Below are 25,479 nucleotides of genomic sequence, written 5' to 3' on the forward strand. Positions count from 1 at the left end.
CCATCTTAAGTAAGGGCAAATGATTCATGTAGCATTTACATTCTGGAATCTATCTGCCCTTAGCTCAAGCATGCATGCAGGAGTGTGCGCTTAGCTAAGAAAACCCGTCCTAAGACTAGGATGTATGACATTTGCCTAGGTAAGAAATCAGGAAGTAACTGAAGAAATGTAAATATAATATAGTTTCATACCTATTTTAGTAATGCTAGCAGCCTGAGGATTACAAATGAGCAATGTTGATTGGGAGATGGAAGTTCCACTTTAACCACTTCCCGACCAGCGCACGACGATGTACGTCGACAGAATGGCACGGGCAGGCATATTGGCGTACAGGTATGTCCAATATTTGATGCCGCCCTGCCATCGGGAGCGCGCCGCCGCCGGCGGCGCGCTCCCGCACTGGTCGGGACCCGCGGACTCGATCGCCGCGGGCATCCCCGCGACCGTCTCACGGAGCGGCCGAATGGAGGAAATGCTGTGTAAACAACATTTTTCCATTCTGCCTAGCAACTAGTGACGCTGATCTCTGCTCCATGTGATTGGAGCAGAGATCAGTGTACACTAAATGAAAGCCCAACCCCCCCACAGTTAGTAACACACCCCTAGGAACACTTAACCCCTACACTGCCAGTGTCATTTACACAGGAATCACTGCATTTATATAGCAGTGATTACTGTATAAATGACAATGGTCCCAAAAATGTGTCAAAAATGTCCGATGGGTCCCCGACAATGTCGCAGTCACAATAAAAATCGCAGATCGCCGCCATTACTAGTAAAAAAAAAAAAAAATTATTAATAAAAATGCTATAAAACTATCCCTATTTTGTAAACGCTATAACTTTTGCGCAAACCAATCAATAATCACTTATTGCGATTTTTTTTACCAAAAATATGTAGAAGAATACGTATCGGCCTAAACTGAGGGAAAAAAATGTTTTTTTATATATTTTTGGGGGATATTTATTATAACAAAAAGTAAAAAATAATGCGTTTTTTTCAAAATTGTCGCTCTATTTTTGTTTATAGCGCAAAAAATAAAAACCGCAGGGGTGATCAAATACCACCAAAAGAAAGCTCTATTTGTGGGAAAAAAAGGACGTCAATTTTGTTTGGGAGCCACGTCGCACGACCGCACAATTGTCAGTTAAAGCGACGCAGTGCCGAATCGCAAAAAGTGGTCTGGTCTTTGACCAGCAAATTGGTCCGGTCTGAAAGTGGTTAAAGAGTCATTCCTCCAAAAATTTCAGTTTTGATGAAGAATTTGGCAGGCTAAATCACCCGCTGCCTCTATATCAAAGGCTGCAAAATCCCTGCACTTCATTGCCCAATTCCAACATCCTAGCAAAGTCAATACAAATGGAACCTGCTCTTCCGCTGGAATTTTCCCAATTAGTGAATGATTCAACACATCAAAAGACCATCCATCTGCCTATTAAGCTTTGAATGGACAGGTCCTTTGGGAAGAGATCTGGTTTGGAAATTCTTAGTCAGCATGTTGTCAGGAAAAAGAAAGAAGCAGGGTACTGGAGTTATTAAAATTTCAGTAGTACCATTTATACCAAAGCATACTTACATATAAAACAACTGTATCCAGCTGGAGTGTATGGAAGACATCATCGGGAAGCGTGGAAGAATAACTCATCCAAATAGGATCATACAGCAGCAGGATGGAAACAGTGCTAGTAATGGACAAATGGTGAGCGGACTGGCAGCGCCTGTAAGCTGGAAACATATAATGGCCCCGCTCAGACCCGACATCTTCCTACTTGACAGTCGCTGCCTTTTTCAGTTATAGATTCTGCTTGCCTTGTACATTACTGGCACAGTTTCTATCCTGCTGCATAATCGGCCCTATCAGATGAGTTATGCTTCCACGCTGCCCGATTCTGTCTTTCATACACTCCAGCTGGATACAGTTGTTTTAAATGTGAGTGTGCTTAATTTTAGTAAATGGTATTACTGAGATTTTACTAACTCCAGTGCCCTGCTTCCTCCTTTTTCTGCACGAGTGGGTCCCTCCCAGATTGGTTGCAGGAGTTGTGGGAATCCTTTGAGCACCCACAATCTCTCCCCCAGAGACTGTTCTATATACAGACTATACTGTAAGGAGCGCAGTATTTTTGAAACATGTCATGTGGATATACCTTGTAAGGCTAAGGGCTCCTTCATACGGATGTGTACGGAGCCCGCTTTGCTCAGCAGGGGATCACTCTGTCAATCCCCGCTGAGCAGGAAGATGACAGGTCCATCTCTGTACACTGTGCAGGGATGGACCAGTCAGAGCGCCGCTCTCCCCTATGAGGGATCGGATGAGGACGGACCGTAGAGTCTGTCGTCACCCGATCCGATGACGGATGGAAAAGTAGGGGTTTCCTCCGTCACACTTTTTGGGATCGAAGTGGGTCAGATGTCAGCGGACGTGTCAACGCTGACATCCGATACTCCATAGAGGTCTATGGAGTGACCGTTCAGGTTCGCCTAAAAAAAACTGACAGGCGGACCTGAACGGACCGTCCATGTGAAAAGAGGCCTTAATGTACACGTGACGTTTTTACAACCTCTCCTGAACGATTTAACTTGACAGATATTAACCCACATTGAAAAAATTCCATTTTGCGTTTAGAAGAGTTTGGAAAAAAAAAAAGTTTTTTTCAAAATAGGCACAAATTAAAAACGCCTATAAACGAAACGCGACTAAACGCGAGTTACCGCTAAGCTCAGCGTCTGAACTCATTTTTTTGCTTTTCAAAAAGGCCTCTAAACTCAACTGCCTAAAAACAACATTAAACGAGCCTGTGTACATGTACTGATAAGAGAACATTGGATGAGGTCAGGGGCAGCTTAAAAAAAAAAGCAGCCTACTGCCTCTAAACGTCCTTTTACCAGCAGCAGTGTGCACAAGGCCTTAATTGTTTGTCAGTACCAAGTCAGCAAGCTATAATATTAACTTAATACTAGTTATAAAGTGAAAATAATGTAGGATGCTCAGAATCAAAGCACGCAACATATGAAACACCTACCCAATGCAATTCCACCATGAGGTGGTGCGCCTGACTCCAGAGCCTCCAGGAGATGAGAGAGAAGACCAACATCCTCCTGCAAAAACACACAGACATTATGCGGACATGGACTCATGCAACCCTATCCTTCGAGCAATGTGAGAAAATCATGAGTGATGTAGCACCGATAGTAAACATTTAATAAATGTTCTATTGCCTAGACACACTTTCTTCCATATCAGAGATGCAAGGCAGCTGCCATATTGGTGGACGCAAAAGCCATCACCATCAACTGTTTCTGTTCAAAAAACCCTGCTGACACAATCAATATAATCCAGTAATCAAGAGCAGGAGTGGGTAGAATAAACATCTGATGCAGGACCGCTGTTAAGGCAGCACAACCAGCCCTCTAGAATCAGGTCAACAGAGGGCCCCAGGAGGCGAGACCAGAGGATGGAGTTTTTCTCCATTTTTAGGGGCGCAGGCATATAATCCTGCACCTCCATAGAATTATAGTTTACAGCTGCCAGCCGCTGTCAGTGCCTTCCCTGGTGGACTGATTATTTTATACATTCACTCTGATCCCTCAGTAAGTGCCATGGCTGGAGAGACTGATCTGGGGAGGCACAGCAGGACTAATTGGGCCCTCCGATTCCTCCTGTATTGAAACTGTACTGTCTACCCTAACATTGTACAGTGCTGCATAGACTGTTGGCGCTATATAAATCCTGTAAAATAATAATGATGGCTGTCACAGACAAGTGGCCCACGTCACACAGTGACACAGACTAAACTGGATAGAAGGTACAGTCTCCAGACTACCCACTGTGTGCTCATCATCATCATTATTATTATGACGATCACAGCAGGTGCTCTATGGCTCTGTCACAGTGTCACATGGCTGTTGGGTGCCGACTTTGTTAATGTATGTTTGTACTAACACAGTGCAGCCATAACAAATTCAGTGGTTAACAGCCATGTGACACTATGACAGAGCCATAGAGCACCTGCTGTGCTGTGATTGTCATGATGATGATCATAAGCACAGCGAGCTTCTACTTTATACTTGTGTTTGGGGGGGCAGTTAAACCCTTGCATTTTTAGGACCCCCCAACCACATCATAAGAACCTTTTACCAATCTTTCCAATTAGGGCTGCCTGTCAGTTTTTCATGCAGAGCTGACTGAAAGCTCTGTGTAGGGGCAGGGATGAGGGATCTCTTAACAGTGGCTCTGCTTGGATGATGCAAAGGTCAGGCCAGAAGAATGGAGTGGGTTTGGGCACTGAAAGAACCTGCATCTCTCCAAGCTTTTGTTTGCTTCAGAATTTGCAAAAGCAGTAGGTCAAACGAACCGATCAACTCTAAAAACTGGATTACACATCTTTACAAATGCAATGTTAATGGTGTATTACAAAACGAAAAAAAGCTTCAGTCCCATAATAGGCAAATCATGGCTGCTTACCTTTAAAACATCCTGGAGGACCCAGCGCTGCAGTTCTGCACTGTGAATGCGGATGGAACCGCCTCCTATTTCATTACCATTTAAGACTAGGTCATAGTGCTGGCCGCGTACCTAGAGGAGTTAATCATACAGAAGTAGTTGTAAAGTATTTTATGAATAGGCTTATAAAATTAGGGTGCCAACACACACCTCAGACACTAAGCCTAAACAAGTACAGGTGGCACTAACTGGGAATAATTTGAAAGTTAACAAGTTTTCAATAACTGATCTTCTATGGCACGTTTTTGATTCAATTAAAGCTTCATTTTAGAATGATTATGCAGAACCAAAGACTATGTGGTGCAAGATCTTTTTTATACAATCCTTTCAATTTACATCCACGTTAGGTAAGCCTTGGCACTATAACTGTTGGTAAATGTAAGATTATACTGCATGTGACCAGCTTTAGAGTCTCAGTCTAACAATAGGCAAGAAATGTATATGAATATGGAGGGATCAGGTGGATCCAAAGAGCCAGTTGGCCCCTATCAGGAACAGTTGACTGGGCAGGTGAGAAAACACTAATATTTTCCCTTTGCTGATAAGTTGGCATCTGCTCCTACTCTACCTCTTCCTCCCCCCCTGTCCTGGTTTGGTCCCAACTCTGCAGTACCCGAGGTTTGTTTGACTTGAGTCTGGCCACATCTTGACTGAGAGTCCAACCTCCCTCATATATAGGCTTCAAAAGGACACATACAGTGACCAACCTGACCTCTTAATTATAGCTACCCACAAAGTGACCCACTGTGCACACCACATGATAACTATACCTCATTCCCAAATGTAGACCGAGGCACAAGTCTAAATGTGGTAAGTGCCAACTCTAGGGGCCTTTATGTCAGACTGGTAGCGGTACCTTGGCTGGTTCTGTGTACAGAAGGTCCATGTCATCCGAGTGAGGAGCTGTGAAGGGATGATGAGCCGATTCCAGATCTTCTACATGGTCTTCTTTAGGGAGAAAGAGTGGAAAGTCGACAACCCATAAGAAATGGAAACTTTTGGGGTCACGAAGAAACACCCCACATTCCTCTAGCCGAGAGGCTACATCCAGACGCAGCTTTCCTAAAGCGGTGCACTACAGGAGGAAACAGACAATATTACCCTAGAAAGGTTGGCAGTATACCAATCAATCAATAAATGTTACCCAACCCTAGCCTGTAATAAAACAAGAACGTCAAGCACACATGTTAAGATACAGTTGAAATACATATTTGACAGAATTTGAAATGCACTTTAATCAATCTTGAAAAGATACCCCTGCCAAACAGGAATACTCTACAGATAAGTGATATAGCTTGGTCTGGGACCCATCACAGCCTAATTGCATGTGCAATGCTTTGCATTCTCCTGTGAAAAAAATAAATAAGTGCACATTTTTTGCTTACAAAAATACGTGCATTTATTTTTATTTTTAACCACTTGCCCTATAGCAGATACAGGGCAGCATAGTGGTTTCAAAATCCTGACTGGACGTTATATGACGTGATCAGGATTTTGAGCCACTGCGCGCCCCCGGGGGCCCGCATCGCGGCGATCGTTGTTGAGGGGTGTCAGTCTGACACCCTGCAACTACGATCTCGGTAAAGAGTCTCCGACGGAGACTCTTTACCACGTGATCAGCCGTGTCCACTCACGGCTGATCACAGTGTAAATAGGAAGAGCCGGTGATCGGCTTTTCCTCATTCGCGTCTGTCAGACGCGAGTAGAGGAGAGCCGATCGGCTGCTCCTCTGACAGGGGGGGTCAGTACTGATCGATTATCAGTGCAGCCCCCCCCCCCCCCCCCGAGGATGCCCACACTGGACCGCCAGGGACGCCACCAGACCACCAGGGATGCCCAGCACAAGGTAATCCTCCCTAAACCAAAAAGGATGCCAGTCAGTGCCCACAATGGATGCCAATCAGTGCCCATAATAGATGCCAATCAGTGCCCACAACGGGCATCACTGATTGGCATGCATTGTTTGGCACTGATTGGCATCCATTAGTACAGTATAACATAATACAATGCCGCCTATCAGTGCCCACCTGTGCCGCCTATCCATGCCGCCTATCCATGCCCATCTGTGCCGCCCATCCATGCCAATCCGTGTCAGCTATCAGTGCCAATTTGTGCCACCTATCAGTGCCCATCCATGCCGCCCATCAGTGCCGCCTATCAGTGCCGCCTATCAGTGCCCATCAATGCCACCTCATCGGTGCCACCTCATCGGTGCCACCTCATTGGTGCCCATCAGTGTAGCCCCATCAGTGCCCATCAGTGAAGGAGAAAACTTACTTATTTACAACGTTTTGAAACTGAAACAAAAAAAATAAAAAAGTCAAAATTTTCGGTATTTTTTTATTTGTTTAGCAAAAAAATAAAAACCGTAGAGGTGATCAAATACCACCAAAATAAAGCTCTATTTGTGGGAAAAAAATGATAAAAATTTCATTTGGGTACAGTGTAGCATGACTGCGCAATTGTCATTCAAAGTGCAACAGCGCTGAAAGCTCAAAATTGGTCTGGGCAGGAAGGTGTTTAAGTGCCCGGTATTGAAGTGGTTAAAAGGCAGACTTATTCCGGTTTGGCTGCAGCACAGGTGTACCCAATTTTTTTTGTGTGGTTAAATGTTATGGTTTCTCATATACTTTGTCAGGTAGCGTGTTTTTGGCACGTTTTCTGAAAGGCACCAGAAGTCTTGCATGCATGATGCATCTTTGGTGGGCCTTCAGAAAACATGCCAAAAACACAGGACCTAATGCAAAGTCTATTGGACCCCGCGGGTTAACCGCATGAGGCTGTGAGAAACCGGCCTTCGCCTTTAAAGAAAATCATCAAAACAGATGAAAGGGTAGATACTCACCACTGTGTCATGCTGCCCTGCAGCCACTAGAAGGAGATCTTCAGCTACTGCCCCAGTGACACGAGCAAGATCCTGCTTGTGCTCTTCACTCAGGTATTTGACAAGAAGAGTCTTCCAGGAGCCATCTGATCGCACAGCAATTGTCATCACTTCCTGCATTTTAACAGTTATAGATACCATTACAAGCAGCTTCAGCTAATTACAACAAATTTCATGCAGGGAAGACTCCAACTGTCAGCTGATAAAAATCCTACAAAGATAAAACGCTGTAAATCTTTGTGTGAAATTTTATATACAAACAGACTTCCATGTAACTGAGCGAGACATACAGATCCTTGGGTTAAAGCAACTAAAAAGGAAAAACTTTTTATTTTTTTTAATTTTGGATATAGAGGGGTTATAACCCCAGTCTATTTTTTTTTCCCCCCATTATCTGTGCTACATTGCAGAGATTTCCCTTCACTTCCTGTCCCATAGCCAAACAGAAAGAGGAAATCCCAGCAAATTAACCACTTGCCGACCGACCCATAGTAGAAATATACGTGCCTATTACCTGACCCATCGGTAAAGCCCGGGAGCAATCCGATGCGGCTGTTTAATGGGCAAAAAGTCAAGTGAGGACAAGATGGCTGCCACTTGTCTCTATGCCTTTGGGGGACCGAAGCGACGTCTGACGACACTCCCGGTTCGAATTTTTTTTCTTTTGTTTTTAAAAGGTAAATGAGAGATCTGGGGTCTTTTTGACCCCAGATCTTCCAATAAAGAGGACCTGTCAATCTTATATCTATTACAAGGTATGTTTACCGTAGACAGCGACGCGCAGGCGCACTGAGCGCGGCATTTCCAACAATGGATCTGCAGCGCATGTTGGCTCCCGTGCGCATGCGCGGGAGTGACGTCATCGCGGCTCCGCCGAATGACAGCGGCGGAGCTGCGAGAAGCCACCACCAAGATGGATGTGGCGGACTACAGGGGACAGAGGCGACTTCGCTGGCTCCTGTGTCAGGTAAGTGACACATAATGGGCTACCATGTGATGCATAGTAGTCCATTATGCTTTGCCTTTGCAGGGAATGAAAGAGGATATATAGGATATAGGAAATACCACGCGACATAAAATGTTGCAATGATTGCCATTTTATTCTCTAGAGTCTCTGCTAATTTATATATATATATTATATATAATTTATAATGTTTGGGGTTCTAAGTAATTTTCTAGCAAAAAATACCAATTTTAACTTGTAAACAAAAAGTTCCAGGTCATCAGAACTAGTGGAAGATTTCCCCTCTATTACTTTTCTGGGGACAGCCCATAAATTTGGGATTTTCTTTTACTTTCAATGATAATTGTAAACAGGACAAATAGAGAGGATGCATCTCCCTAACAGGGCACATACAGCAATAAAAACTGACAGGGGTTCTAATCCCTCTCCACTCTATCCAAAAAAAAAAAAAAAAAAAAAGTTTTGCCTTTAGTTATACTATATAAGTACCTGCTTATTCCAAAGGCCTTTTTGTCAGTACTCAAACAAGTGACACAGAATGCATCTAGGGCTGCTAATCTCTCCCTAACCACATGCAATCGCTCTGATGTGTGGTTACCTGCAAACATCTGTGGCGCCCATTATTGATTTGTACAGGTGACTGGTTGCGGCTAATCACATACACCTTTTAATACCAATAATGGCAATATGGTCCAAACAACCCAGTGACACCTAGAAGAGTAGGCACCTCATCCCCAAAAATATATATATCAAAATAAGGGAAGGGGAGAATGGGGAGGGAAAAAACGGGGGATTTTTCTGCGGTGCTAAGTATGACAAAAATCTAGTTGAGATATACTAAAAATTCAGAGAGATTTTATTATTTCTATGAATTTTTAGTACATCTCAACTAGATTTTTGTCATACTTAGCACCGCAGAAAAATCCCCCGTTTTTTCCCTCCCCATTCTCCCCTTCCCTTATTTTGATATTTTAATACCAATGGCAGAGAAAAGCTGTTTTTGCCAATGTACGCACCAAATCATCAGCCCTAAGACCCCTTTCTGGGGCGCTTTGCAGACATTACAGCACTAAAAATAACGCCTGCAAAGCACCCTGAAAGCCGCTGCTGTGTCTGGCAGGACAGTAAAAAAAAAAAAAAAAAGTCCTGCTAGCAGCATCTTTGGAGCGGTGAAGGAGTGGTGTATACACCGCTCCTGCCCATTGAAATCAATGGGGCAGTGTGGCTATACCACCGGCATAGCGCTGCTGCAGCAGTGCTTTGTAGTGGTTTTAACCATCTCTCTCGGCCGCTAGTGGGAGGGTAAATGCGTCCTGTGAGCGGGCGAATAGTGCTGCGAAATTGGTGGTAAAGTGCTGCTAAAAATAGTGGCATTTTGACGCCGCCCCAGTGTGAAAGGAAACTTTCCTTGCTATAAAAAGATGTTTAAGGAGGAGCTTATCCCCAGAGGTGATTGGAATGTCCTCTTAAAGTGGAGCTCCAGCCCCTCCACCACAAAATAAGTTAAAAAAAGTCAGCAGCTACAAATACTGTAGCTGCTGACTTTTAATATTAGGACACTTGCCTGTCCAGGGATCCCATGATGTTGGCACCCCAGCTGATTTTTCAAACGGTTCTCGGGTGCTGCAGCCGCCATTCTTTGTAAGGGAAGCCAGCAGTGAAGCCTTGCAGCTTCACAGCTGTTCCCTATTGCGCATGCGAGAAACTCGCTGCACTTTGTAAATGGCCCGGCAGCGAAGGAGGGGGGCCGAACTTCCAGGGGACGGGTACCTGTCAAAAACAGGTACTTTCTCCCCCCGACAGGTGCCAAATGTGGCAGTGGGGGGGGGGGGGGGGGGGCAAACAAGTGGAGCTTCCTCTTTGGGTGGAGCTCTGGTTTAAGATCCTTAGTGTCTATGGTAATTAATATTTCATTATAGAGACTTAGAAGAGCAAGGTACACTCCTAGGTAACTTTTTTTTTTCCAATATCTTTGCAATATGCGGAGTAATTGCCATGCTAGATGACTGGCTGTCGCATGGGTAGCTTGGGACTCTATAACAGAAAACCATAATTTATCTCTGAGCACACCTTGTGAAGTACAGCCCAGACGTGGACCCCTCTTACCTGTCCAAACTGCTCTTTGATCATCTCCACCATGGAATCCAGAAATTTACCCTTAAAATGTTTCTAGAAAGAACAAGAAAACATATTTGAAAGCAACACTTTTATTCACCATTAAAATAAAACATGCAGCCTTAGCACATATACCTCCCCTATGGTCTCTACTGGCAGGGCTAGCTTGAGCTCTAAAAACAAAGCTGTTTGTTTTAGTCCCTAAAAAACCAAGAGAGGTGCTAATGTGCAAATAAGTGCATCTCCTGAACAAACAAAAAGTAATCTGTTGTGGATGGAGTAATTGTGAGGTATTAGCCGTCTGCTGATCACTACCACTAACAGCCCCCTGCTGTGGAGAAGAGAGTGTTTTGACTGTTGGAAGATATTAACAGGAAGGACTTCATTCACAATAGAATGTTGACCTGAAATTGCATTAAGGCTGGGTTCACACTGCTGCGGGGGGAGATCCGGATGTGATTCGCACCGCAAATCACATCCGATCTCCGTAGCGATGCGAGTTCAGCCATACAGATAGTATGGCTGAATTCGCATCGCTCCCGCAGCAAACTCGCACGGGACCCTTTTTTTGGTCCGCAACAGAATCGGATTGCATGGGGGTTCACACCATGCGATCCGATTCCTGTGCGAGTCGGCAGATCGCACTGCGATATGCGGACGGATCTGGGGGTGTCATTAACATTTCATTGACACTCCCAGCCGTCCGCATAGGGCAGTGTGAACTGCCGGCGGGAGTAATGCGATGCGGGAAAACGCCGCGGATTCGCGGCGTTCCCGCATCGCAGCGGTGTGAACCCGGCCTAAAGATCATTTTTGTCTTCTACAGTTCTGTCTGCTATGGAACAAAGCACATGTAGTACTTCCTCCCATGCTGAAAAGTGCTTTTCAAGTCTAATGATGAGGTCTGAACCCCCTCCCCTTGCTAAGGCTGATCAGACAACATCTAGGAACTAGACAGATATTCATAATGGCAGCTTTCCATGGCTCTGAGCATTTTCCACAGACAGGCAACAGCAAGAGGAATGCAGAAGCTGACTCCCATCACCCCCTCTGCATTCCTCTTGCCCGTCTGTGGAAAATGCTCAGAGCCAAGACAAGCGGACATTATGAAGCAGCCATCTCCTTCCTAGATGTTGTCGGATTGGCCTTGGTGGGAGAGGGGGCAGGTCGGACCTCACAACTAGACTTGGAAAGCACTTAGCAATATGAGACAAGGTACTACAGGAACTACATGTACTTTGTCCCATGAACAAAAAATTAATCATGCCTGAATTTCAGGCAATCGGCCCCCTTGCCATTCCCACCTTCTGAATGGACAATGATATAAGACTGATTAGCTCATCTCTCTACCACTCCACTTTCTCCTCTTATCAGTTTGCATCTCGTCAGCACATGAACCAATTGGTTCTTTGTAATTCTTCCTCACGTGCACCTGCTCTGAATTTAGGAGCAGTGCCGTATCATTGCCACACACACACACACACACACACACACACACACACACACACACACACACACTAGGCTCAATAGGCATTTGAGGGACTTTGCAGAGCGACTTCGAGAAAAAAGTTTTTTTGTTGTGTTTTTTTTTTATTGTTTTACACAACGGGAGGCAAAAGTGCTACCTTAAAACAAAAAAAGCCTTTATAAGTTTGGCTTTATATAAAGCAGAAGGGCAGTAAAATGCATAACAAAAGCCAAACAAAGAAAAAAAAAATGAGGGGCAATTACAATCAAAACTAGGCAAAAAAAAAAAAGGAAGAACACCTTAGATAAAATTGGAGTTGGTGAAACATGGATTTTTCACCATTGCAGTGTATGACTCGGTGGAGGGCTAGAGCACTATAATAAGTAATGTACCTCCAATGTATTATTCATACATCTCTTTCAATCTTCTACAGCCACGGTGTATCATTACACTCACCGCTCCCTCTGGTATTCTGATGGCTTTCACACATCCATGGGGTTTTCCAAGTGCTTCCTGCACAAATCCCAGCTGTGCGGTCCTCATCTGTGCCGTTATATCAATGATCTAGGGGTGAATCAAACATAGTAGGTAGACTGCATTAAAAGGGAACTCCTCTCTCTCTATCACAAAGTCCTCTTCTCACACCTACAAAGGCATTTTGGAAAATTCAGGCCATTAAAAAAAAATATATGTCTTACAAGCATGTTACTGTCTATATCAAGAAAGTTTTAAGCCAACATAAAAGAGAACTAGTCTATCACAGGAGCTCACAAGGTGACCAGTACCAGACATCAGAGTCAGACACTCGGCAAATTGATGGCAATCAATGTGGATGACAATTCTAGAAAAGGATAAAGCCACCTAGATTTAAATCCCATATCCAAGACTATGGAATATGTTTAATCCCAGTAGGTCTATCCAAATTCTTTGAACTCTTTCAGATTGTGAAAACAAACCGCTATCAAGAACTTAATGATAAATGGAGCACCTTCATCTCAAAGCGGGTGTCAGGCTTGTCCACACCATAGCTGCTCATGGCCTCTGCATACGTCATAATGGGGAATGAATCAGGAAGGGGTCCCTTTTCTTCAGGCCAGGAATATCGCAATAATCCCTCCACCAGCCGTTGTATCCCCAACTGGTCTACGAAGGACATTTCTATGTCAACCTATACACAGAACACATTCTAAGGGTTAGGAATGAGAGGAGAACAGTTGCTGAACAATGAGAGAAAATTAAAAGTCGATAGTGCCGGTAAAACTTTATTACTTATAATATTCTTCCTTACAGAAAAAAATAAAAATATAGGTTTGAAATCCCTTTGTACCATCTTCCAACTTAAAACTTCTGCAGAACTTCCCATTCATCTTCTGCTAAAACAATTCAGGGAAGTAGTTCCCAACCTTTTTTCAACCCACGTACACCTTGCCAAACCATTTACATAAATTATACCCCCCCATTGTACTGTTCCAACACCACCATAAACATGTCCACAACATGGTGTATACTTTTGAGAACTACAAGAGGACCAGGACGCTCCTGTGGCCCTGATACATGTGTTGCTTATAATACATGGAGTCAGGGCAGTCACATTCCCCCATCCAACTACATTCCCTGTAATCTCATACTCCGTTTCCACACCTCAGTCTTTACCCCTCCCTAAACACCAGTAAGTGACCGGCAGGCTGTGCGTTCCACGCAAGTTACCAGCTATGGTGACCAAGTCACAGAATAGCCATTGCCTTTTTCATGCAATTATTTGCACCCCTAAAACATACATAATGCTGGGAACCATTGACTTATAGGACTGCTTCTCAGGTAGCGCTTCCACTCTGCTTAAACGCCTCCCTCTTGGCAGAGACTATATGAATGGCATCAGAGGAATTCAGAATTGGAAGATTCACAGCCAAAAGTTAAGGTGGTTGCAAACCTCAAAACATGAAATATGAACAAAGCATATCCTTCTAGAGTGTGTACTTGTCTCAATTAAAAGCACTAAGTGTAATTTCTGTCTTCTGCTGAGTTCCTCTGCTTTCAGCATGAATCACTTCTGATAAGTTTTTGACACCAAACGAAAAAATGGTGACAAGGGAGGGACCTCTAGTTGATTGACAGCCTCCGCTCTGTTCCTGTGAGCTGTCTGAAGGTGGGCGTGTCCCTTCCCTCCAATCAGCTGTCCGAGCTCTCCTCACTGAGCTCTGCAGAGTGTAACTTTAGCTCTCTGCCCCCTTTTTTTCAGAACTCTCACACAAGTTTATGAATTCTGAACAGATGTAGAGAAGAGAAGGCTGCAGATAAACAGGGACAGCTTATGTAGGAGGATTTGTTTCATCTCTTGTTTATCACCTGAGACTAGTACCTTCACTAGGTATATATAAGGGTTTACAAACACTTTAAGGCAAGTTCTATTGATGTAAAGCATGTTCTACTTTTGTTGACTATCCTGGAACGCACTGCAATTATGTAAACTTTTCCGTTAAAGTCCATGTAACTGTCCATATGTTTTTGATGCAGGAAAAAAAAAAAATGCACTGGACTGCATGTGGTGTGAACCGGCCTGACTTGTCTTTAAGATGCTAAAAGTGGAAGACTTGCACAAGAATGATAGAAACATCAGACTACCACTACTTATGATGAGGCCATCTTATTAGATACATTTAATATTAACCATAAGTAATTGTCCCCGGAAATACACAATTTTGGACACTGCAGGTTATTTTTTTTGAGCTGCAGCAATACCCAAGGCTAATGTATATATTTCAGTCATTCACTCAGAGATGAAGGCAATACAGCATTTTTGTATCTGGCCAGGATTCTAAGTGGATGGACTGCCTACTGTGCAGCATATAGTTTGCATGCACTCAAAAGTAATTATTAATGTGACCTAAACGTTTTTACTTGCCTGCTGTTCCATAGTCAGAAAACTGAATTTACAGTGATATTAAACATTTGATTTTTTGTTATTAAAATAATAAAAATGGTGCTTCTGGCTCCTTCTCTTTGGTGAGTGCCCTCACAGAAAGTCTCTTTCTATGGGGGCACTCATGCGTGCTCGCTCCCGAGACACCCTGTCTGCATCTATTGATACAGACAAAAGCAGCTCGGCCCTGCCCTGCCCTCCCTCACAGAGTTTGATTGACAGCAGCAGGAGCCAATGGCTATCAATATGCCCAGTGAGGAGGGAAAGAGCCAGGAGAGCCACTGCTCTCATGCACATCACTGGATCAAGATCAGCTCAGGTAATTATAAGGTTGTGGGGGGGGGGGGGGGGGGGAATCCCGCTTCCACAGAAGGTTTTTTACCTTTATGCATAGAATGTATTAAAAGGTTAAAAAAAAAAAAAGAAAAAAAACCTTCAGCTTTTAAAAGTACTTTAATTCACAGATCTGAAAAGTGTCCCTCTAGAGCAGTGATGGCGAACCTTGGCACCCCAGATGTTTTGGAACTACATTTCCCATGATGCTCTGGCACTCTGCGGTGTAGTGGAGCATCATGGGAAATGTAGTTCCAAAACATCTGGGGTGCCAAGGTTCGCCATCACTGCTCTAGAGGGACAACTAAATTAGAAACCAGAAGAGACTTCCCGGCTTGATGACTATTGAACTGGAATGGGAATGAGTGATGTCCTGGAAAAAGAAGAAGGCGAGTTGTGTATTAGTGATTCTAACTCACCGGTGAATGAATTGCTAGGGTAACATGTCAGAAACAAAGCGGCCATCTGAAGTGCTGAGCAGATTACCTGTGTAAATTCAGGCTGTCGGTCCGGTCTGGATCCTTCATCTCTATAACAACGGGCAATCTGGAAGTATCTGCAATGAGTCAAAACACGGTTTCCAAAATGTGGATCTATTACCCCCATCCGTCTACCCTTTGCCCCCAGCAGTTTATTATCATTGGTAAAGTAAACAGGTCATAGCAGAAATACAGGGGGCGCGGTTGCGGATACCATTCTGAAAATGCTAGACATCCGTTTGTTTTAATACCCCCCCCCCCCCCCCCCCGGTTTCAATACTTTCGGAGTACACAGATCAGGTGCTCCAACTATACCGGCTGTATGCTCGTTCCTGGTCCTAAACGTAACATTTGGAAGGTAGAGATAGCCAGGTATGTACCATTTTCAATGGCTGTCTACATATTTCTCTCATGACAGGTTTAAATTACAAATTTATTGGTAAACAGGTTTAAAATTTATGATTAAGATGAGGTTATTTAGGGAACTGCATTTAATTTGACCTTAACCACAAAGACGGAATATAAGTGACCCGATTACAGGAGTACCGACATGTGAATTTTGGACAATCTAATTCAAACACAGAGTTCACTTTCCATCGTTATTAGAAAGGATTTAGAATTTCTGGTAGCCTAATGAAATCAAGCCTGACCATGCAATGAAATGGTCATTTTTTTTAGGGCTTGAGTAACGAAAGCATTTTTTCAGGTCAGAGATGCTTTCATTTTTACAAAAGCAAACGGGAAAGCTAAAGCAGCTAAGGAGGAGGTCAGAAACCCCTCTGAGAGAATTAAAGTGATTCTAAAAGGCTTCTGTGTGCAGCAGCCCCTCCTAATACTTACCTGAGACCCATCGTGATCAAACAACGTGCATGAGAACCTCGGCTCTCCAGGGACACACGCTCTCCTCATTAGCTGAGACAGCAGCATAAGCCAAGGAGAAGAGAGAGGGGGGCAGGGCCGAGCTGCGGCTCTGTAACTGAAGGGACACGCAGAACAATGGCTCGTGAGCGAGCTTGCTTGGTGGCCCAACAGCAAGCCGTTTGCTATGGGAGCACTTGACAATAGGAAGGGGCCAGGAGTGCTGGCGGGGGGGAGCCGAGAAGAGGAAGATCAGGGCGGCTCTGTGCAAAACCACTGCACGGAGAAAGTATAACATGTTTGTTATTTTATAAAAAAATAAAAAAAAACTTGTATTTCTCATTACTTTAAGAAGCATCTTAAAATGGATCTAAAATGTATGCTGAATTCACAGAAATACAAGCTACATATGGGCAGACAGGAGATCGACACTTCAGAAGGGTTTATCTGCAGAGATTTTGGAGGACAATTCCTCTTCCCCCTTGGAGTGAGGTCTTTAATTCTTGTGACAGTCACTACGTATTTTGGCCTGTTATTGCTATTTTACTGATCCTGGCAAGACTGTAAATACAGTATCTGGTTCAAGGATACTATCCACAGTGGATCTCCTTCAGGAAATGCTACCTGCCTGACAGTCTGTCCATTTTCATTCACTGATGCAAAACAAAATATGCAGCACAAGTCCAGAACTCCTGATCTGCATACTTGTTCCAGGTCAGGGATTTGAGTCCAGAGCTGCTGATCTGCACACCTTTTCTGGGTCAGATTTTGAAAACACTAATTGTACCAGTGTGACATTCAGGTAAGTAGGAGGTGGCCACATTTCTGGATCTGATAAGTATATCTCACACTCTTAAGAACTTAGGAGCTATGCAATTCTATATATACAACCTTTGGATTACAAACAGTCCCTAGGGGATCGGGACTATCAGTTTGCTTTCTGCAGCGATATGTCACAATGCGAGGGATGCCATACAGGAGTGGATATGCCACTGAGTGGTTTTAGTGGCTGGATATTGTACACAACCATCCTGTCTGACATACCTCCTCTAGACCAATGGTCATCAACCCCGTCCTCAGGGCCCACCAACAGGCCAGGTTTTATGTATTACCTTGGGGAGATGCAGACTAGAATACTGCAATCACTGAGCAGCAAATGATATCACCTGTGATGTATTTTATTTATCTTGCAAACCTGGCCTGTTAGTGGGCCCTGAGGACAGGCTTGATGACCACTGAAAAATGTTTTCCCCATCTTGGGTCATCCAAACACAATCAGGCCAGTAATCCTCATCACTATTGGATCTAACTATGCAGCAGACTGACATTGGGGATATAGACTTTTTATCCAATGAGCACTGACATTACACACATATATATATATATATATATATATATATATATATATATATATATATATATATATATATATATATATATCTTGGCCTCCATAGGTGCACAAGTTATTCATTATTAAAGCGGAAATTCAGTAATTTTTTTCATCTTTACATCTATTAAATCTTCTGTCCTTTGGTTAGTAAAACATTTTTTTCCTGCCAGTAAATACCTTATACAGCCCACTTCCTGTTTCTTGTCTGGTAAAAACCCTAGGCTTATGACATCATGCACAGCTCTCTTGTGAGAGTATTTGCCAGGAAGGGAGGGGGATTAGTCATAAGAGGGCCAATGAGAGCTGCAGAGCTGGAGGTGTGCCTCTGTGTGTCTGTGTAAAACCAGGAAAAGAACCGGCAGCAGCTTCAGCTGCCCACCGTTAAAATGGATGCAGCCAGACTGGAGGGAGATTTCTGCAGCCTGACAAGTAAAGAATCACAGTATATATAAAATAATATGCAAAGTGGTTGGAGGGAAGCTTCCGAATGGTAAAGTTGTTTTTATTACAAATTATGTGAGCAGACTGCAGTTCCTCTATAAGAGGTTTGTGGACTGGAGGGTATAACCCTCAATACTAGATTTATATTTGTACAATTGCCACATGCCGCTGTCATCTTATTAATGGGTCTGAAAGAGGTGGGCTTGGCTGGTTTTTATTAGGGTTCGTTTTTATTAGGGTTCGTTTTTGTCTGTCAATCATTGTTTTAAACATACATTTGTGGTTTATCTAATAATATAATTGTTTGCTATTTTGATACATACAGTGGGCTACCTTTATGTTTTTGGGCTGGTTGAGCCGAGACAGGTTTTTTATTCTCAGTTCTAATTATGCATTTACCGATGGCTCCCACTCTTTCTGGTCCTCAGTGATTTCTGTAGTAAGCCAGCGAGATCCCAGAGAGGTACCGGCGGGCAGTGGGAGCGACCCCTCCCGCCACCTCTAAAAGCAGCTAGATAGGAGGATGGATTTTACATAGAAACTGGCCATTGGCTTTAAAAAAAACAATACCAGGATGATGCCAGCATCAACCCTGTACAACCCCTAAAACAATAAGATCACCTTTTGTAACATGTTACAAATCCACCCCCCCCCCCCCCCCAGCTCCCCACTGTAACAGGGAGTGGGGGTTCTTCTCCCCTCGCTCTTTGTCACAATCTGCAAAGAGTTCCGTGAATGGAAAATTACAAGATCCAGCAGCCTTTTCAGCTGTCGACTTGTAGTTCTCAATGAACTACCATGGTGCCGGTACTGTTGAGCGCTCTTATTGTGTAACTTAGTGTGTAACTTAGTGTGTAACTTAGTGTGTAACTTAGTGTGTAACTTAGTGTGTAACTTAGTGTGTAACTTAGTGTGTAACTTAGTGTGTAACTTAGTGTGTAACTTAGTGTGTAACTGCTTGGCCGGATTATGTACAGACAGACAGCTTACACACAGAGCCTGCAAGAGCCCTGCATTGCACCCATTATCTGCTGATCGTGGGTGCAATGCTTTCAAGGCTCCCAATAAAAAAAAAAGTAATGAAATGCACATTGTTTTACCAGCAAAAAATATGTGTTTTTTTTTTTTTTTTTAAGGTGAACCTATCCTTTAAAGCCAATGACGTGCATGTATGTGTTTTGGCGGCAAGCGGTTAAAGAACATTAACAATTATATGCGGTTATCAAGAGTTTCCATAAGGAAAAGAGAGCTGAACTTGTATCTCAGACTCACCTGTCCAGACCACCAACCATAAGAAGCTGTTTGAACTGCTGGGGACTCTGGGGCAATGAATAAAACTTGCCACGCTCCTGGGTTGGCACCACAAATTCTTTGGCACCCTGACAATAAAAAAACAAAATTAGTTCTCCTATAAGAAAGCAGTAATAAGTAAAAGAGAAACCAATCCGTATAATACCAGATAGACAATTCAGAGGTTTTGTGTGGAGAGGAACGATCAGGCTGTGTATCCTGTACAGAGCCAGACAGAGATCTCCAGGACATTATTATAGGAAGACTGATATTATGGGCAGATATACTTCACCTGCACATATTTAGAAATTCAGCTTCCATAGCATACAAATTCCACTGTGATGGCAGAATCGGGATTCGAACCCTTGACTCCAGCGGGTCTCTCATTCTAATTCATGTGTCTTTCCCGAGGAGCCACCACCCAGTCCACATAACAGACAGATTGTCTACATACCCCTGGGGTTCTTTTAAATAAAGTTGGTGTTTCAACATCCACAAACCCTAAAACAAAAACAAAAAGTCCTTAAACTCACCATACAAAATGCATTGTGCATATAAATGCCAAAAAGAAGACAGCAGTAATGCAGACATTATAAGAAAGGGTTTGAACAGTACGAGGCGTGACAATTTAATTCCCAGAATGGACTCTAAAAAAAGAATTTTATATTATATATATATATATATATTTTTTTTTTTTTTCCCTTACCTATACACTAGCAGCTGTTGTCACCTTCAACGTAATCCCCTTATTCAATGCACTTTTCTAGATGCCACATTTCTCCAGATCATACTGCCGATTGCTTCCACACACCACAGTAATAATCTGCATTGCATTACATTCAGTGGTACACAGGGGAGACATGTGGGGGGGGGAGGGGGGGGGGGGGGGGTCTTTTAGACCCTGGATGTCTCATTAAAGAGAACCTGTCACAAAAATATTATCACAAGGGAGATTTTTTTGTCCCCTATGTGATAAAAAAATAAAAAAAAATAAAAAAAAAATTTTTTTTTAATAATTAAGGGTCCTTTCACACGGGGCGGATCAGTTCTGATCCGCCCCGTGGATGTCCGTTTGCTCAGCGGGGATCACTCCGCCGATCCCCGCTGAGCAGGAAGATGACAGGTCTGTCTCCGCACACTGTGCAGGGACGGACCTGTCACAGCGCCGCTCTCCCCTATGGGAGATCGGATGACGACGGACCGCAGTGCCCGTCGTCACCCGATCCGATCCGCAGACGGATGGAAAAATAGCTTTTTCCTCCGTCACACTTTTTTGGATCGGAGCGGGTCGGATGTCAGCGGACATGTCACCGCTGACATCCGACGCTCCATAGAGCTCTATGGAGCACCCGTTCAGGTCCGCCTGAAAAACTGACAGGCGGGCCTGAACGGGACGTTAGTGTGAAAGGGGCCTAAGAGTTATACCCAAGCACAATTTTTTTTTTTGAGGTCCCCCCATATTCGCCCGTACGAATGTAAACGCACAAGCCGGGGATGTCTACGCATAAAAATGCCATTTGCTATACACGTTACATATCACCACGTACATCAGCGTGAGAGCAATATTTCTAGCAACAGAACTCTTCTGTAAACCCTAAACTGATGACCTATAGGGGGCTTTTAGGGTTGCCTACGGAAACTATAGGGTACTGAAGTTTTCTGCCACACACTTAACATTTGACATGTTTGGTATCCATTTACTCGGTGCAACCTCATATTTTACATTTTACTCAAAATTGGGTCATGTATTGTGTTTGTGTGCCTAAAATTAACTTAAGTGTATTTTATTACTGTATGTTTTACTGAAATGTTGTGTTTCCTAGATGCTTTGTGGTAATATGGTGTGACAAAATTTAAACTACCACTATTTTATTCTCCTGAGTGTTTCCTTTCAAAAAATATTCATCATTTTGGGGGGTTTATGTATTCTTCAGGCCTTTTTAAGGCCACACAAAAACACAAAAATTGCTCGGGCAGCGAAAAAGGGTTAAAAGAGGACGTAAACCCTGATGAGTTTTACTTCCTCTCTATTCCCCTGCAAAGTAAAAGCATAATGGGCTACTATGCAACAAATACTAGTCAATTATGTGGCACTTGCAGACTCTGGCTCTTGTGACTGGCTGGAGCCACGTGACGTCACTCCCACGCATGCGCGTTGGAGCCACCAGCCACGGCACACACTGGGGAAGAAACAGCAGAGGTCAGTTTCTTCACTGCGCATGCGCGGCGCACTACAAGGTAAATATCTCATAAATGGCACACATTTAGGAGATATTTTCAGTACATATAGGTAAGCCTTATTATAGGCTTACCTACGACCACTTTAAACCTCTATGTCATTCAGAAACACTTGATTTCTTCATGGAATGTTAACCATAAGCCTGCTGTAACAGAGCTAAAATTTCACTCACACTTTTGCTAATTTTCATCAGTTGATCCAGATCCTGTCACGTATTTTCTGCCAACAGCACAACACATAAAGGTGTGTGACTCACCACCATAGTGCTATGCCACAGGCATTCCAAAAATGTAATTGTCACACCTAGTATGTACTAGTCCTCCATGCTCTGCATATTATGATTTCCTTAGCGTCAAATTGCTATAGCAAAACATTGCGGGAATTGCTGCAAGAAAATCACCTCTGTGTCATTGGCTTTAGGGTCCTTTCACACGGCTGCCTCCGCTAAGTGGAATCTGCTTGCTCAGCGGGGGGATCTCTCTGCTGAGCAGGTAGGTGGATGACAGGTCCATGTCTGCTCCACTGTGCAGAGCGGACACGGACACAGTCCTGCTACCGAATGCAAACAGACTTTCTGTTTCCATCCGATGTGCCAGATGGATGGGGAATAGTACCACCATACATCTGTTTTTGGTGGACAGGATTGGAACTGACATCGGCAGGTGTCATAGAAGAGCCGCTCCATAGAAGAGACTTGAGGGCCCGATCAGGTCTGTCTGAAAAACTGACAGGTGGACCCGATCAGACAGCCCGTGTGAAAGGGGCCTTAAGCTTACCATGCACTAAATAAATCTTTGTCTAGTACTGTACCTAATTTAACCTGCCCAAACTTGATCAGTGGGTGGCCCTGTCAGCAACACTCTAACAGATACCCTTTGATTAAAAATAAATAAATAAAAAAAGGAAGAAGAGGAGGGACCAGGGAGAAAACGGTGCCTACATGTGTAAGATACGTTCACAAAAGAAACAAGATAAATCTCTTTGTGTATGGTCTTTAATGACACCCTCCAATCAACAATGATAACCAAGCTTTAACTCCAGCATAATTTCTCCTGCACTCCATCTTGCTATTGTTATTGCCAATGACATAATCAACAATAGCAGTTTGTATTAAACATTAAAGAGGAAGTAAACCCTAATGGGTTTACTTCCTCTGTTTCCCTGCAAAGGTAAAGCATAATGGGCTATTATGCATTGCACAGTAGCCCATTATGTGTCACTTACCTGACACAGGAACCAGCGATGTCACCGCTGTCCCCTCTTCCACGGAGCGTCTATCTTCTTTCCAGGTATTGTGGCTCCGGCGCTGTGATTGGCCGGAACCGCAATGGCGTCACTCCCGCGCATGTGCACGGGAGCCGCCACCAGCGGCATGCAGTGCGCCTGCGCGCCTCTGTCTACGGTGCCATGGATCAGCTCAGGCGTGCTCGCAAAGAGCACATGCAGAGCCCGCCAGGAAGTCGGCACTGGGAAGCGCTAATCACAAGCTGTGAGACATTTCCCAATCTCTGCAACTGCATATCGGACAATGTCTCACTGCTTGTGATTAGTGCTCCGAAGTGCCGACTTTCTGGCGGGCTCTGCACATGCTGTTTGCGAACGCGCCTAAGCTCATCCTTAAATGTTCACTGGAGAGCTGAACTGTGGAGGGGAGGGGAGCAGCTGCTCTGGCCTCGCAGAGAGGCTGAGCCAGGTGCTGGTCCAGGGTTCTGGGGAGATCCTGACCTGCACCAGCTCTGTGACATCAGCTGACAGCAGGCTTTAGCCTAAAATAGGTGATAGGAGTGCAACTAACTGCACTCCTGTGATCCAAAGGAGAAGTACTGTATAGCCAAAATAGCTTTGGCTATACTTCTCCCTTAATTTGCAAAACAAAAATTAAGTATATACAAGACCAGATATAACATTTTTTTGTTTAAAAGCTTATAAACTAAAAACAATGGAATCCATTGCAGGCTCCAACATTATAGAAGATCTCAAGAATGTAAAGTAAAAAAATACAAAAAAGAAAAGTCTAATAAAGATTTACAGCAGTAAGTGTGGGTGCTGTTTGCATCTGAATGTACGCCAGCAGCCCATCTATAGGAGTGCTGTAAGAGTGAGATCAATGCGGCATACTACAGCAGTACAGGGAGCGATGTGCCCTTCAAAAAGTTAGTGGGAATTTCTCGATTACAACTGGCCCTTACCATGCTGGTTACACAGATATTCTCTCATCTTCATCACCATCTTGGATCTTATCCTGAGGTTGTACTGGAGCTGGGCACTGCGAATGTCCAGATAACGATATTGCATTCTCAAAGCTTCTGATTTCTGCCAGTAAAATCCAATGTTTACAAAGACTGTCATAATGTCATAGTTTAACAAGAAGCATGCAAATATGAGCATCTCTGCCTTTAGGCTGCATTCACACTGAGGCGTTGGCCCTAAAGAGCCGCTATCTTTTAGCGGTGCTTTACCGTCATTTTTGCAAAGGTTTTCAGCCGCTAGCAAGGAGCTTTTAACCCCCGCTAGCGGCCGAAAAAAAGGGTTAAAACAATCCGCAAAGCATCACTGCAGCGGCACTTTTCGGGCGACACTGCTCATTCATTTCAATGGGCATAGGCGGTTTAAGAGTGGTGTATACACCGCTCCAAAGATGCTGCTTGTAGTTTTTTTTTTAACGTCCTGCCAGCACATCGCCTCAGTGTGAAAGCACTTGGGCTTTCACACCGAGACTGCAGGGGAGATGATTTTTCAGGCGCTTTACAGGCGCTATTTTTAGCCCAAAAGCGCATGAAAAATGCCTTAGTGTGAAAGGGGTCTCAGGGAGAAAACAGCTTTTGCCCATACAAGTTCTTTAATCTTTCATTCACATCACCACTGCTCTGTTCGGCCTCCTGGAGCAAAGACATGAAGCCGGACTCAAGGCTTGGAGCTTACACAGTGCTAATGACGCTTTCGCTGCCCACACAAAACAGTGCTGGGTGCCTAAGCAGCCAATCACCAATGCTGTCGACGTGTGGAGGACAGGAAATGAGTCACGTGCTCTCCAGCCACATAATTACTTGTTACCCGGTCCAAACAATGCATCAGGGGAACAAATAGCAGTTATGTGCTGCTGGTGGGACAACCATTAAATTAAAATTGTTGCTTTGCCCTTCATAAGTAAAGCACAGGTCTGCTTTAAGTTACAAAAATGTTTTAGATCTCTGTACCAATTATAAAGGATTATTTCAGCAAAAACTAAGCTTGCCATATACACACACAGAGAAGCACAGCCTACCTGCTAAGGCAGTGATGGCAAACCTTGGCACCCCGGATGTTTTGAAACTACATTTCCCATGATGCTCTGGCACTGTGCAGTGTAGTTGAGCATCATGGGAAAATGTTGTTCCAAAACATCTGGAGTGCCAAGGTTCGCCATCACCGCGATAAGGGCTTCCTCTTTTTATCCTGGCCCTGCTATAGTGTAGGAGTCCATCCTATCCCTTCTGTAATCTCATGAACCAGGAACCCTTCACTTGCTCATTTGTAATGAACGGGGGTATTCTCAAACACGCCCACTGCAGGCTCCTTGCTGTCTCTTTGTGACACTGCCATGACGGCTGACAG

At 43.9% G+C, this 25,479-nt stretch overlaps 1 protein-coding gene and 1 non-coding gene across 4 annotated transcripts in view; both read right to left on the bottom strand.

The window, feature by feature from the left end:
* Positions 1-25,479, bottom strand: part of DARS2 (aspartyl-tRNA synthetase 2, mitochondrial) — a 55,805-nt gene that overhangs the window by 1,752 nt on the left and 28,574 nt on the right. For all 3 annotated transcript variants that reach the window (XM_077453250.1, XM_077453251.1, XM_077453252.1), the window contains 11 exons: positions 24,075-24,198; positions 20,101-20,147; positions 19,629-19,735; positions 15,675-15,744; positions 12,924-13,103; positions 12,392-12,499; positions 10,459-10,521; positions 7,350-7,502; positions 5,361-5,579; positions 4,466-4,576; positions 3,024-3,099 (listed from right to left, as the gene is read on the bottom strand). In XM_077453250.1, coding sequence (XP_077309376.1) covers positions 3,024-3,099; positions 4,466-4,576; positions 5,361-5,579; positions 7,350-7,502; positions 10,459-10,521; positions 12,392-12,499; positions 12,924-13,103; positions 15,675-15,744; positions 19,629-19,735; positions 20,101-20,147; positions 24,075-24,198 — 1,258 coding nt within the window. The remainder of the gene's footprint in view (positions 1-3,023; positions 3,100-4,465; positions 4,577-5,360; positions 5,580-7,349; positions 7,503-10,458; positions 10,522-12,391; positions 12,500-12,923; positions 13,104-15,674; positions 15,745-19,628; positions 19,736-20,100; positions 20,148-24,074; positions 24,199-25,479) is intronic.
* LOC143928684 (small Cajal body-specific RNA 3) lies at positions 19,833-19,968 on the bottom strand. Its single transcript, XR_013262512.1, has one exon.

The sequence above is a fragment of the Lithobates pipiens genome, unplaced genomic scaffold (assembly GCF_037356315.1).
Source record: "Lithobates pipiens isolate NorthernLeopardFrog02 unplaced genomic scaffold, aLitPip1_a1.2 Scaffold_23, whole genome shotgun sequence".
In the NCBI taxonomy this organism is placed as follows: domain Eukaryota; kingdom Metazoa; phylum Chordata; class Amphibia; order Anura; family Ranidae; genus Lithobates; species Lithobates pipiens.